General features: G+C 58.0%; 1 protein-coding gene across 1 annotated transcript in view; it reads left to right on the top strand.

Moving 5' to 3' along the window:
* COL13A1 (collagen type XIII alpha 1 chain) overlaps nucleotides 1-13176 on the top strand; it is a 146721-nt gene that overhangs the window by 103732 nt on the left and 29813 nt on the right. The window contains exons 18-23 of the mRNA XM_036026860.1: nucleotides 5500-5544; nucleotides 6451-6483; nucleotides 7172-7198; nucleotides 9685-9738; nucleotides 10615-10701; nucleotides 12210-12263. Coding sequence (XP_035882753.1) covers nucleotides 5500-5544; nucleotides 6451-6483; nucleotides 7172-7198; nucleotides 9685-9738; nucleotides 10615-10701; nucleotides 12210-12263 — 300 coding nt within the window. The remainder of the gene's footprint in view (nucleotides 1-5499; nucleotides 5545-6450; nucleotides 6484-7171; nucleotides 7199-9684; nucleotides 9739-10614; nucleotides 10702-12209; nucleotides 12264-13176) is intronic.

Below are 13176 nucleotides of genomic sequence, written 5' to 3'. Positions count from 1 at the left end.
CTGGGGGTCCCCGTGATTTCCAGTAAGCAGCACCCCCTTTACTAGAAGGAAAGGAGGTGGGTAGGAAAGGAGGGTTTCCCTCCTTGTGAGAAAAAGATTGTGACTGGATTTGGGCCTTTCTCGGAGCCTCCCAGGCTCTCTGTGGGCAGCACCTGGAGCACCTAAGGGGGAGGACACGCAGTGCCAGGTGCATTTTAGTCAGAGAACCAAGGAAGTGTGGTGTTTTCCCGTCGGCACTGATTTTACCTGAATGGTCCCTGCGGGGAGTCGGCATGGTCCCGGGACTTCCAGTAAAGCCAGGAGAAGGCAGCTTGTCTCAGCCCAACGCTGCAGCTCTTCCTGAAACGCTCCTGCACCCCTCTGGCTCCCAGAGGGCCCAGCAACCCCAGGCTTTTCTCGGGCTCACCGGCAGAGAGCTTTGCACAGATGGAAGCCATAGATCGGGAGCCTGATATGGGGACAGCACTCTTTTGAAGCCACGAAATCCCAGTGGGGACAGCCAGACCGTTTCAACTGAAGCAGCTCAGGGGGCTGAGACATGGGCTGCAAATCTGAGGCCTCGCTGGGGCTCACGGGGCTCCCACTCTGATGATTTCTAGCCCCCCGCCTCTGCTCCCTGGGCCCCATTTCTCCTGTGCTCCAAAGTCCACAGATTAATTAGAGCCGACTTTTCTTTTTGGAGCCAACTACAAAATCAGCCGATCTCAAATTGAGATTACAAGCCAGCCACCCTTCCAAAGCCCTGGCCTTCAATGGGGCGCCTGACCCGGTCATTCCCCAGATTGCTTCCTGCCAGCCCCAATTACCGGAGGACCTGGCACTTCCGTGGTCCCTGGCCTCTCTGCTCTGGAGCTGGCTAGAGGAAGAGCGGGGAGCTGCCTTTTCCCAGAAGGGAATCCTGGGAACTCTTTAGGAGAGGGAAAGACATTGGCCTCTTCGCCCGGATTTTCCAGCCCAGGAAAGGACTCCAGTCCAGGCCTGAGCCGCCTGCTGGCCTAACCCCCAGTCCTCCACTGCCCACACTCAGATAGGCCTTCCCCCTCCCTGCAGGGAACAAAGGGTCTGTGTGTGGAATTGCTTCGGTCCAGGCCCCCCCACCCAGTGGTGGGCTGCAGCTGGAGCCCCACATTAGGGGGATCCATTCATCTCCCCATGATTCTCTGGCCTGACCTTTGCTTGTCTGGGGAGCTGACCCTGAAGCCCCCCCACCTTCCAGACTATGTCTTCCTGCCAAGTCCCTGCTCCACTTGTTCCACAAGCAGTAAATCGCCAATTAGAGGCCACTGCCACCCAACGGGAGCGTGGCCAGCTTGTGCACCAAGGAGCTTGCTTCCATCCTGTCATCTCAGTAAAGGATGGGTCCTCCACCTGGAAGTGAGGACCGGCATAAAGGACCTACTGATGCTGTAGCCTGAGCACTCGCAGGGGCCCGAGGGAGAGCCAGGGCCATTGTACAAGTCCTGGCTGGGGCAGGCCCTCGGGGTCATTCAGGGAAGCCCCTCCCTACCCACCTGCGTCACTCAGAGCTTTCCTAGCCACAGTGAATGGAACCCACCCCTTCCAGGCCAGCACCCAAGCATTGGTTCCCAGCACCACGGTTAAAGAGCCAGGCTTCCAGGTGGGGGTCAAAAGCCTGCTTCCATCGAAGCTTGTGCAGCCCACGCTCTGTGCACCTGGGGCAAGACGCTTTGTAATCTCAGGCACCTGCCTCCCCGGCTGCGGGACCGCCCAGCTTGGGTGGCTGAGAGCCCCTGGGGGAGCCTCTGGGGCCCCACCGGGAGGACAGGGGACCTCCGATGTCCAGGAGAGAAAATGAGAGCTCCTCCCCCACCTAAGATGAAGACGTTAGTGATTAGTGGATCTGAAGTCAGCACAATTACAAATTTAAACCGTTTACACAGGGACACTTTTAAGAAGCAAAATAGGACAGAAGGAGCCTCTAGACAAGCTCTCACAAACACGAGCCATGAGGAAAAGCCCCAGGAACAGCCGCCGGCCTCCTTCTGGCACTAGCTGCCCAACACCGCCCCTCGCTCCCTACAGACGCCCACCGTGGAGTCCTTGGCAATGACTCTCACCCCTCTTCCACCTCACCCACTGTCCAGGAATCAATGTTTTCTGGCCAGGACCAGCACAGTCCCTGGTTCAGAGGTCAGGCTGGGGAAAGCCCGGGGAGACAAGCCCTGGAGAAAGGAGACTGATGAGAATGGAGTGAGCCTGCAGGGTGGGGTCAGGGGAGGGCACCCCTGCTTCCTGCCCAGCAAAGGGCTAGAAGTGAGGGAGGCCCTGAGGTGCAGATCAAGGGAGCCTGAGTCATTTGCAGAATTAAGAGACCTGACCCAGGGGGAGGGAAGGGGCAAAGGTCAGTGACGCTAATGAGGAAGGCTGCCTCCTTAGGAGGCTCCAAGGGGCCCAGATTTCCCTGGAGGGCATGGTTGTGTCTTTACACACAAACCAATGTGGGCTGAAGACAAGCCCAATTAACCGGAAACCTTCACTCCCAGGTTCTGCTCTGCATGGCTCCTGTGGGGAATGGAGACAGAGGCCCAGAGGCAAAGATGAGCAGACCCCACCCTCCTCCCTGCTGAATCACAGGAAGCTCTGTGTCTCTTGGGGGCAGGAGGAGGAGAAAGCAGAGACTCCTCCTAGAGCCGCAGTTGTGCCCAGAGCTATACTCTGCACCAGGGGGCCTTGTTCTGGAGCTGCCGACAGACCCATCGTCCTCCCAAGCCATGGCCTCTCTCCCTCCAAAGGGTCTCACGTAGGCAGGGCTGGGATGGATGGAGAAAGACAGAGGAGCAGGGGTGGGTAGAAGGTACCTAGCCTGACCTCACTTTGTAGGCAGGGATCCTGGACCCAGAGAGGAAAAGTGGAATATCTGGAGTCGCACAGCCAGCCAGCTTTCTGACTCCCAGTCAGCTCCCCAGAATGGAGGTGGGAAGGGGAGGCAGGGGCACTGAGGGAAAGACGGGAAAAGGAAGGGCAGGACAAATGGGAAATCCTTAAATAGTCAGGGACCCCCAAGCTGACCTCCCACCTGCAACGCAGGGGACTCTATGTCTGGTGTCCTCGGGGCTAAATCAACCCAGTTGGGCTGCTTGACATGTTAGTGGGCCATCCTGGTCCTTTAGAGGAAACCGAGACAAGGGCCTTTAGCTGATTCTCCTGAGGAAGGGCTTGAGGGCTGCTTGGCTGCAGTTGCCAGGCTTCTGGTGAGGTCCTATGGTGCCCTCTGCTGGCCAATAGTGGACCTGTGCTGGCAGGCAGGGCCCTGCCCAGCTCTTTTCTCTGGGTGCCTGTGGTTAAAGACCCAGATCTGGGGCGGGGAAGGGCGGTGGGACTCTGGACTGAGCTGCCCTCATAGGCTGACCCCTTCATGCCTATGGGACACAAACTTGAGGGCCCTCCAGCAGAGAAGGGTTTTCCCTTCCTTTCAGCTTACAGAATGAGGTATTCGGGTATTGAATGAGGGCAAGTGGAACATCAGCCCATTGCATGCTGGGCTTGGCCTAGAGAAATGGGTACCTGGGCTTTAGCAGATGAAAGACCTATGTTCCAATCCTTGCTCTGCATGACCTTGACACTTATGCCTGACCTCTACAATTTATTCACCTGTGGGGCTAGAATACTATCCACTCCCCTGTTGGAGTGGATTCTTGGAGATTGAATAGAAGGATATAAAGCCCTTTACCCCAGTGCCAGATGCGTGGCAGATGCAGGAAATGCTCTTTCTCCTAGAGAAGTTTCTCAGAATTTAGCAGCTAGGGCAAACCTGGGCACTGGCTTGTCTGCTGTGGTTACTTCCTGAGTCCACATCTCTGCCTGTGGCTCAGGGGTCTTGGTGGGTCATGATGAGAAAGGGCTCCTGGGTTCGGAGCTAAAGATGCTGAGCCTTTTGCAGAGTTCAGAGACTTGGCCCAAAGAGAATGGAGATGAACCATCCCAGGCCAACGTGAATTTGTGCGTGCAGCTTACAAATGCGCAGGGTCCTTGCTGCACTGAGCAACCAGCACTGGGCTTGGGGCACAGCAAAAGGCTTCACCGAGGAGACAGCATCTGACCAGGGCCCCTGACAAGGAGCAGGGTATTTCATGGCAGAGAGCCATGAAAATGGGTGGTGATTTCAGGGAGATGTAACCGGCATCAGGGTGTGAGGGGATGAGGCTGGGAAGGAAGCGAGGATGGCAGCAGGAGTGCCGTTGCCCAGTGAGTGCACTGAGGAGCATGAAGGCCAATCACAGAGGAGAGAGTTAAAAGCAGCTCCGTTCTTGGTGAGCATGCACATGGACCAGAACTGCCTGTGAGAGGGCAGAGAAGGGGTGAGGACAGCTGAAGGGACGGAGACGAAGTGGGACCAGGTACCCCTCTGCCTATAGGCCTGTGGAATTGTGGCATGGCCTGAGACCCTGGCCAGGGCCAGGATCTGTCAGCATTCTGTATCACCCTGCACAGCGCTGACCTTCACACACAGGAGGCTACCACAGGCTGGCATTTGTTACCTGTAGCTGCACAGCATTCGAAGCCCTGGCCAGATCTGCATTTGGGGTTCAGGTCATGGAGACAGAAACTGTCCTCCTTCTTCCCGTTCACCCCTCCCCCAACACAGCAAGTTGGTCTTGATTCACCTACTCTCTGCCCCCATTCGTCACTGGCTGTCATCTCCGCTCTATCTCCTCCTGGTGTGTCCTTCCAAGGACAGAAGAGTACAGTCCCTGTCCTTCTCCCTGAGCTCAGCCCCCAGCCATAGATTTGGCATTTTCACGGGGAGGTCAGAGAGGTTGACAAAAAAGACGGGTCCCTGCTGAGACGGTGGAGCACCCTTCACAGCATCTTGGAGAAGTGACAGCTGTCCCGGTGCCTTTGGACAGGTTCCAGGCAGTGCCCTGATTCGTTTCCAGTCCCCCACCACCCACAGTACGGCAGACCCTCTGCCGCATGGGCCCTTGGGAAGACTGAGACCCAAGGAACCTGGGAGGAAAAGGAGCCCCAGAGGAAGGGGAAATGCAGGAGCCCCTCTGGCTCAGCCAACAGGTTCTGCCAAAGAGAGCCCGCTGGGATGCAAACAGGACAAGAAGTACTAGGTGGGGATGGGAGGGCGGGTGTGCAATAGGTAAGTGGCCAAGTAGGCCACTTCCACCCCACACCCCACCCCCGCAGCACCGAGTTCCAGGCTCCGAGGGCCCATGGCCGACAGCAGATCTTGAACAGCTCCCTCTGTCCCTGCCCCACAGTGCTCAGGCCCCTCCGGTGGGCCTCTCTCTGGGGGTCTGTCCCGCATTATGCTCCGTGACTTGGACCCCTCTACGAGTTTGCATAGCTGAGAGGAGTGGCCCGTGGCGGCTGCCACAGATGGCAGGTCCTCAAAGCTCATCCTGAGCAGGACACCTGTCCCCAGCTTCTAGATCAGCTATTCTCAATGACAACCTAGCCTGCCACGCTTCAAGGGCCGAGGCTTCGGGCTCTGCGTCATCTTCTCATGGTTTCTGTTTCTTCCTTCAGGGAGAACGGGGCATGCCAGGGATGCCGGGCAAACATGGAGCAAAGGTACCTGCCCCTCGCCGCACCCCAGCAGCCCCGCCCCGCCCTCACCTCTCTCCCACGTCCTTCTTGAGGACAGGGTGCACATTTCCTCCCAGGCCCCTCCCCTCACTGCACCAGCCTGTCCTTCCAGGCAGGACTGCTCCTGGTTGGCCCATGAGCCCTCACTCACCAGTGTCTTTCTGACACGGCCGAGTCTCCTTCTGGGCATTTTTAGGTCATAAAAATCTCAGTGACCCCAGCTCTGGCTGCAGTCCCGAAACCCACGTGGGAAGTGGGCACCCCCTACAAATAACCTTCACTTGGGAGTGTCTGAGTACCGCGCTTAGAAGCCTGTTCACTCCCAAAGTAGACAGGTGGTTTTGGCCCAACATGGAAATGGGGTGCACTGCCAGCTGCTCCCCAGTCCATGAGGGCGGAGGTCAGATAGCCTCCTGTGAGGAGAATCCCGCTGGACACACCCTGGGGTGGGCTGTATGTGGGATGTCACCACCCACTCCTCTCCCCTTCCCCTTCCCCTCCGCCCCTGTTCTTCTTTCCCTCCCCTCCCCTCCCATCTCCTCTTCCTTCTCTCCCATCCCGATGTGTCCCTCCCCCGTCTTCCCCCAAAGGAAGCCCCCATCTAGCTCACCTGCGGGCATCCTGACATGGTCCCCACCGTGTCTGCCAGAACAGCTTGGGTGCCGAGCAGGTGGGTGGGAAGCCTGGGAACCCAGCTGTGCTGCAGAGCCTCCTCCTCGGGGCGCTCTCCCCATGCCGAGCTCAGCACCCCCCCTTTTCCTATGGGTTGGGCAGCAGGCAGGAGTGAGCAGTCTGCCTTCGCATCTCCCCAAGGGGAGGCTGGAGGCTGGCTACCTCCTCCGTGCTTCCCCTGCCTGAAGAAGTCTCCATGTCTTTTCCTCTCTCTGCCAGGGGGCTCCTGGCATCGCCGTGGCTGGGTTGAAGGTCAGTGGAATGCTGTAACTCCACAGAGGGGTGGGACAGGAGAAGTGGAGAGAGGAGGATGGAGCTGGGGCTCTAGGGGCTCTGAACCAAGGAAGGGGCAGACAGGATTGGGAAACATTTCTCCAAAAGCAGCTGTTTTGCCAGATGCATGCGTAACTTGAACAACTGATGTTTACCTAAGCTTCTCGAGGAAGTAGCAAAGGGTTCCCAGCCTTGGTTGCTGGTCCCACCCTCCTGCGATGTGCAGTGGGGCCAGAGCTTTCCTTCACACTCTGAAATTTAGCAGCTACATGCTTGCAGAGCTTCCGGGAGAAGAGGGTTCTCCTCCTGCACCCTACCCTAACCGCCCTTTGGCTGACAGGCAGAGACATGGGAACACCCAGGAACACAGGCGCTCAGCGAGGCCAACCTGCAGGGCCACTTACAGGGGGCATCGTGTGCAAAGCAAAAGCCCATTTCATCCTCTTTCTCCTCCTGGGGTGCCTCACTGACACCCCCACCAGCCACACCCACCGCCTGGGAGAATAAGGAAGGGTCCAGGTGGCCTCCTCGGCCTGGGGCTTGAGGTCTCAGCACAGGACAGCCCTGAGCTCACTTGTCCCTGCTCGCTCTCTGGCTCTCGCTCTCCCACTCTCACTCTCTCCCTACCTCTCAATTGTTTACTTGAGCTTCTTTTTTCCCCACACAGGGTGAACCAGGGACCCCAGGACCCAAGGTACGGATGCAGGGTCAATCCTGGGGGCTGCAGGGAGCATCAAGCTTCCGGTGGAGCAGGGAGGGGCTGCTGCCAGTTCACTCTCAGTCCCCGGTCCCCGAGGCTGGCCTGGGACTGGGACCTGATGGAGCAGAGGGAGGCCCGCCAGGGAGGAGCCTGCTGGTGGGGGGTCCACCGGGAGAGCCTCCCTGCTGCCTGAGCGGGCGGGACAGCTCTGCCAGTCTGCCCGTCGCCTGCACACCTGCTCCAGGAGGCGAGAACTGTGGTCCCTGCACCTGCAGGGCTCGGTCTCTCTCATCTGGTACATTAAAGATGTCGCATGAAAACAGTTTCCATGGTCAAAGACGTTTGAAAAATATGGGATTAAAAATACCACACAGGTTTCTTCATTGCAGACCTTCTCAGAGCCTTTCATTTGCTAAATGGTTTGGAAAGCTCTAAAGGTAATATCATGTGAAGAATTTTCAAACTTTTTTGACCGGGGCATCTTTTTTTCAGAGGAGCATTTTATGGGACTAGTATTCTGGAAACACTGCTCTATAATCCTTGCCCCTTACACCCCTTACAACCACCCCCCCACTCCATCCTCTTAGGAGTGACTTTCTCTTCTTACCCCAAAGGGAGACCCAGGAGTGGCAGGGAAGCCAGGACCCCCAGGCTTGCCAGGAAAGAGGGGGCAGACGGTAGAACATTGTGTCTTTGAGCCTGCGCCCCCTCATCCGGACCTCCACCAGTCCTGCTCCCTGCCCTGCCCATGGCTGGCATGCTGCCTGCAGCGTGCTATGGGCGCAGGTGTCCCCAGGAGGAGGGGGCACTGGGACAGGCTGCAAGGGTTCAGAGCAACCCTCCCTCCCTGAAAGCCATTGGTTACCCAGGAGAAAGCCCGGCAGAACGAAGGCCCTTCCTCCTTCTGTCCCCACTCCCCCGGGGCCGTGATAGGCAGCACCGCCTCCTGTGTTGACCTGTTTCAGGGCATACCCGACTAAGGCAAGGCCCAGGCAAAGCAGAGCCTGCTGGGGCCCCAAGACCTCCTGTCCTTCCGTCACCTGGGCCCTCACCCAGCCTCCTCCCCTTCCCTGGCCAGCTTCAGGCCACTTTGCCATTCAGCTTCTACCCAAGGACAGGTAACAAGGGGATGACCCACAATGACTTGGTGTGGCTCCTTTTGTGGTTCCAGCTGGAAAGGTCATTGAGACATCTGAGCAAATTATGACCTAGGAGCCTCAATTTATATTATTACACAAGTGAACCACCAGCCGCCAGGCTATGGAGAGTGGAGCTTCTCATGCTGACCTGGTGGGGTGCTTTTGGGGTAAGGGGGGTCTTTTGATATGAGATGCTCTGTGAATGAACAGTGCAGTCTTGGTGGCAGAGGAGGTGGCGCATCAGGAGGCAGCGCAGGAGCCAGACCAGCTGTGCCAGTGGCACGGGGAGGGCTGCTCGCAGTCACGAGCCTCTTCACCTGCCTGAGGGGGGCCTTGGCCTCACGCAGGAGCAAGAGTTCTTCAGGGGAGGAAGACACTGGTTGGGGAGCAATGTTCGTTTTGCTGCCCAACAAAGGACCACAAACTACGTGGCTAAAATGACAGACATTTATTGTCCCACAGTCTGGAGGCCAAAAGTCTGGGGTGAAGCTGTGAGCAGGGCTGGCTTCCCCTGCGGGCTGCGGCGGACGATCTATTCCAGGCCTGTCTCCCAGGTTCTGGCGGTTTCCCGCCATCCTGCTGTTCCTCGGCGGGTAGCAGCATCACCCCCAACTCTGCCTTCCCTTCACATGGCCTTCTCCCCAAATACACGTCTGTGGCCAAGCTTCCCCTGTGTGTGAGGGCACCAGTCACATTGGTGAGGGGCCCACCCTACTAGAGTATGACATGGCTAATTATTCCTTTAATGTCCCTGTTTCCAAATAAGGTCACATGCTGAGGGGTTGGGAGTTAGGACTTCAACATACGAATTTGGGGGCCGGGGAAATAACCCATAACAGGAGGCAAGCTTCTCAAAATATTCCTCCAAAGAGAAGTTCTGGTTAGATGGTTCTTGTCTTCTCTAGAGGCAGGGAGGAGGCGGGCAGAAAGCTCCCCCGGGGACCAGGAGTCCCAAACTGCTGGGCATTAGGACCATGAAAAGAGCAAAGAGGTTGAAGGAAGAGTTTCCCCAACTACTGGCATTCCAAGCTGTTCACAGCTCCCCAGGAGACCCCCAAAAGGGCCTGAATGCCCTCGGCTCCTCTCCCCGTGTGAGTGAGGAGGGCCCCACCCACACGGGGCCAGGAGAACACTGACTCGAGCTGTCACGGGTGTGAAGGGGCCCACGGAAGGAGCTGGGCCCAGATGGGGCCCTTCAGGAGTGGATTCCTTCAGAAAACAGCCCGCGGAGGGGCGGGGAGGCAGGACAGAGGAGAGCCGAGGCGGTGCTGTCAGGGCGATGCCTGCGCCGACACCGGAGAAAGGGCTTCTAACCCCGCACTGTCTGCATTTCCCCTGCAGGGTGAGAAGGGGGCTGCGGGCTCCCCGGGGCTGCTCGGCCTCCTGGGGCAGAAGGTGGGTGTTGAGGGGCTCTGGGTGGTAAGTTCTGTGTAGAGGCCTTAATGTTCATCCCCTCCAGCGTCCCCAGCCCTGCACGTTCACATGGGCCCCGCGTTCGAGGTATCCCTCCCGGCTTTGGGGGGAAGCAGCTGGAACACAGTCCAACTGTGTTTCAGAGGAGCGGGATATGAGGTACCGCATGGGAGGCCCTGATTGGTAAAAATTGCCCAAATTCAAAGAATTCAATAGCTATGACCTGGTCAGATTTCTCTGCACCAGCTCTGAAAATGTGCTCAATTGTACATGAGCTCCGTAAGCTATTCCATTTGAGAAAAGACCCGAGGTCCAGTGAGTTTGGGGAGAGCTGTCTCAGGCGGGCCCCCCTGGACAGTCACGGGACTCCTTAGCCTGTCGGAGCTCCGAGCTTCCTGTGTGAAGCAGCCTGCAAAGCTTCATTTCATCCCTCCTTTCCTGACACTGGCAACCAGACCCCCCCTTTTTGTCACATTTCAAATAGTGTCAACCCCCTGAAGAAAGCATTCCATGGAACACACTTTGAGAAACACTGCTCCAGACCCAGGTTCTGATGGGCCTGTTGTTTCAGCTCTAAGCCCCTTCCCCCTCAGCAGCCAGCCCCATTCTCCCCGAAAACCCTTGGCTGGATCATACCAGGCCAGGCTTCCGAATGCCTCTCTGGTTCCTGGCCATCCTGGAGCCCACAGACCCCTCATGCTCCCCACCCCCCCCCCCCACACTGAGTTTAGCCTAGACTGTGGGGCAGTTGGGTGCCTCTGGGCTTTTGAGCTGTGAGGGGGGACAGACTGGCTTCAACCAACTCCCTCCAGAGCTAGGTGGGCCCCGTGATGGTAACTCTTTGCTTTCCATCCCCAGGGAGAGAAAGGCGACGCCGGCAACTCCATTGGAGGAGGCAGAGGGGAGCCCGGCCCCCCAGGGCTCCCCGGGCCCCCAGGGCCAAAGGTGAGTCCTCCCTCGAGGGCGATGTTGGGCTGAGGCCTTTACCCTCAGCCCCTTCCTGGGCGGCTCTGTGTCCTGGGCCTCCTCTGGCCTTCTGCTCCGGAAGCACGGTTTTCCCAGTGGATTCTGAAAGGTCGTTTGGTCTGAGCTCCCACTCCCAAGCAGTGACGGTCTGACCATCCAGGAGAGATGTCCAGGCAGGACAGATGGATAGTCCCATTGATTCAAATGGCTATGATGTAACTGAGTCAGGGACTGACCGTAGAGCCCTGGGGCTTCCACAGAGGCCCCTGGCCTGGGCTCTGAATGGCTCTCAGGTCAGTGAGCTGCTGGGCCCGCCGGGCACTGGCAGACTTTGGGGAGCAGGGGTGGCAGTGGGGACAGCTGCAGATGGGGCTGCCCACACTACCCTTGCTCTCTGTGGGAACTGCAGTGGTGAGATTTGGGTTTCCCAAAGCAGACGCTCCCTGTGATGTTTACTTTATTTCAGCAGCACAGGAAAATGAGGGGGTCTCTTTCTTAACTTAGAAGGAAAAGATTAATCGCCCTCATGATTAGCGGTTCCTACTCGCTTTGACAGTTGTCGAGGGCATGCTGTGGGGGGCCCTGCACAGGCTGAGGGGCAGCAGAGAACTGCCCTCAGCTGGCCCACAGTCTAGCAGGACAGACAAGCCCACAGCTCACAGGAGTACAGTGCAGGGAGCCACGGGGAACCCCGCAGACAGGCGAGGGGAAATGGCTTCCCTCCCCCATACCCGTGCCTGCGCCTCTCTGACTGTGGCAGGCGCAGAGCCCCCGGCACAAGCACCAACCTTGCCAAAGGTGGTGCTGCCCCCAGGCTCCCGGACATCCCCAGTGTTGGAGTCCGTCCCGCTGACCTCACAGGGCATGCATGCCTGGCGCACTTGGGGTCTTGACTTGGGGTTGGAGAAACCTGATCACTGCTGTCCCTGCACCCTGGGACAAGAGAAAGGGAAGCTAGAAGACTGCTCCCAAAATCACTTCCCCTTTCCAAGACCAGGCAAATGTTTAATGAGTGACAGATTTGGGATGGGCCTCCTCTTACCTCCCCTGGACCCACACCACACACCCACACCACACACACACACACACACACACACACACACACAGAGCCCCCCAACCACACACCCAGGCAGGGCCATTGTGCCTCACAAGGGTCTCAGCTCCGAGATGACCCGCCATGGGCTGCCGGCAGCCCAAGGTTGGGGCCAGGACAGAACTGGGCTTGTGCGTGCTAACAGAACTGAGGAGGGCCTGACTGGGGGAGGGGAGGTGGGTGTGGAGCAGAACTCAGAGAAGGAAGGGAATAGATAAAAGGGCTGCTGGGGGAGGGGAGACCGAGGCTGGGCCCAAGCATGGGTAGGACCAGATAGGAGATGGAGGTCTAGACCCTTAATACCGAGAACATTAACACCAAGACCATCTCTTGCCCCCTGAACAACTACCCCAGCTGCCCCACGCACCCTCATCCCATCCCTCTCCCTCCCCAGGGAGAAGCTGGTGTCGATGGCCGGGCCGGCCCCCCTGGACAGCAGGGAGACAAGGTACAGAGGCCCCCAGCCCTGAAAGCTGTAGGATGAGGGTCAGCTCGGAAGTGCAAGCCCCAGCTCAGAGATTAGGAGTCTGGCCATCCCAGCGGCTGGACCTCTGGGGCACAAGGCTGACCGGCCATGACTCCTGCCTGCTGCCTGTCCACTGAGACAACCGTCATGCAAAGGCTGGCCCAGGGACAGCGCTCTTGGGCTTCAGGGTGACCCAGATCCTCTGCTCTGTTAGCTTTGAAGCCACTGGGAGAGACGGACTCTTGCTCCCCCGTCCCCAGCTGCGTGCTGTGGAAGGGCCGGGGGTACTGCTGTGCGCCTCACAGGTGCACACTGACCGCAGCGCTGCGGGTGGGGAGGCAGCGGCAGGTGGCCTGGAGGTGGCAGTGGCTAGATGCGCCATGAGCTGGCCAGCTGCAGTGTCCTCAGGAGTAGAGTTACCTTGAAGGGTTCACTTTCTCCTTTATTTGTACTTTCTATCTTAGTCTTAAAATTGTCGCCAATGTTAACATCATTGCAGAACTGAACTGCAGTTATACCTCTGCTCCATCTATGCCCCGTCGTCTGTCCTGTGTCCCACCGGAAGAAACCCCCTCACTTCACCCGCTCAGGGAGCCTGGGGTTCCCAGTGCCTCTCAGTCCCCAGCCCTTCCCATGTTCTGCCCAGTAGTTTGGGTCTTTCACAAACGGAAGGGCTCCTAAAAGAACCGTGTGGGTAATATTGACCCAGGCAATTGGCAACAATTTCTGAGCCCTTGCTACCCGAGTAGAACGGAGATGAAGAGAATCACAGGTCCTGGTCTCCGCTCCCAAGGAGGCAGCTGATTAGGGGACTGGGGAGAGGTGGCCAGATGGACACGGGTGGAGTCACTAACAACTAACGCAGGACGGAGAGAATATCCTTCAGTGCAAAGCT

The sequence above is a fragment of the Phyllostomus discolor genome, chromosome 5, assembly GCF_004126475.2.
Source record: "Phyllostomus discolor isolate MPI-MPIP mPhyDis1 chromosome 5, mPhyDis1.pri.v3, whole genome shotgun sequence".
Taxonomy (NCBI): domain Eukaryota; kingdom Metazoa; phylum Chordata; class Mammalia; order Chiroptera; family Phyllostomidae; genus Phyllostomus; species Phyllostomus discolor.
The sequence above is the reverse complement of the archived record's forward strand: the minus strand, read 5'-3'. Positions and strand labels throughout refer to the sequence as shown.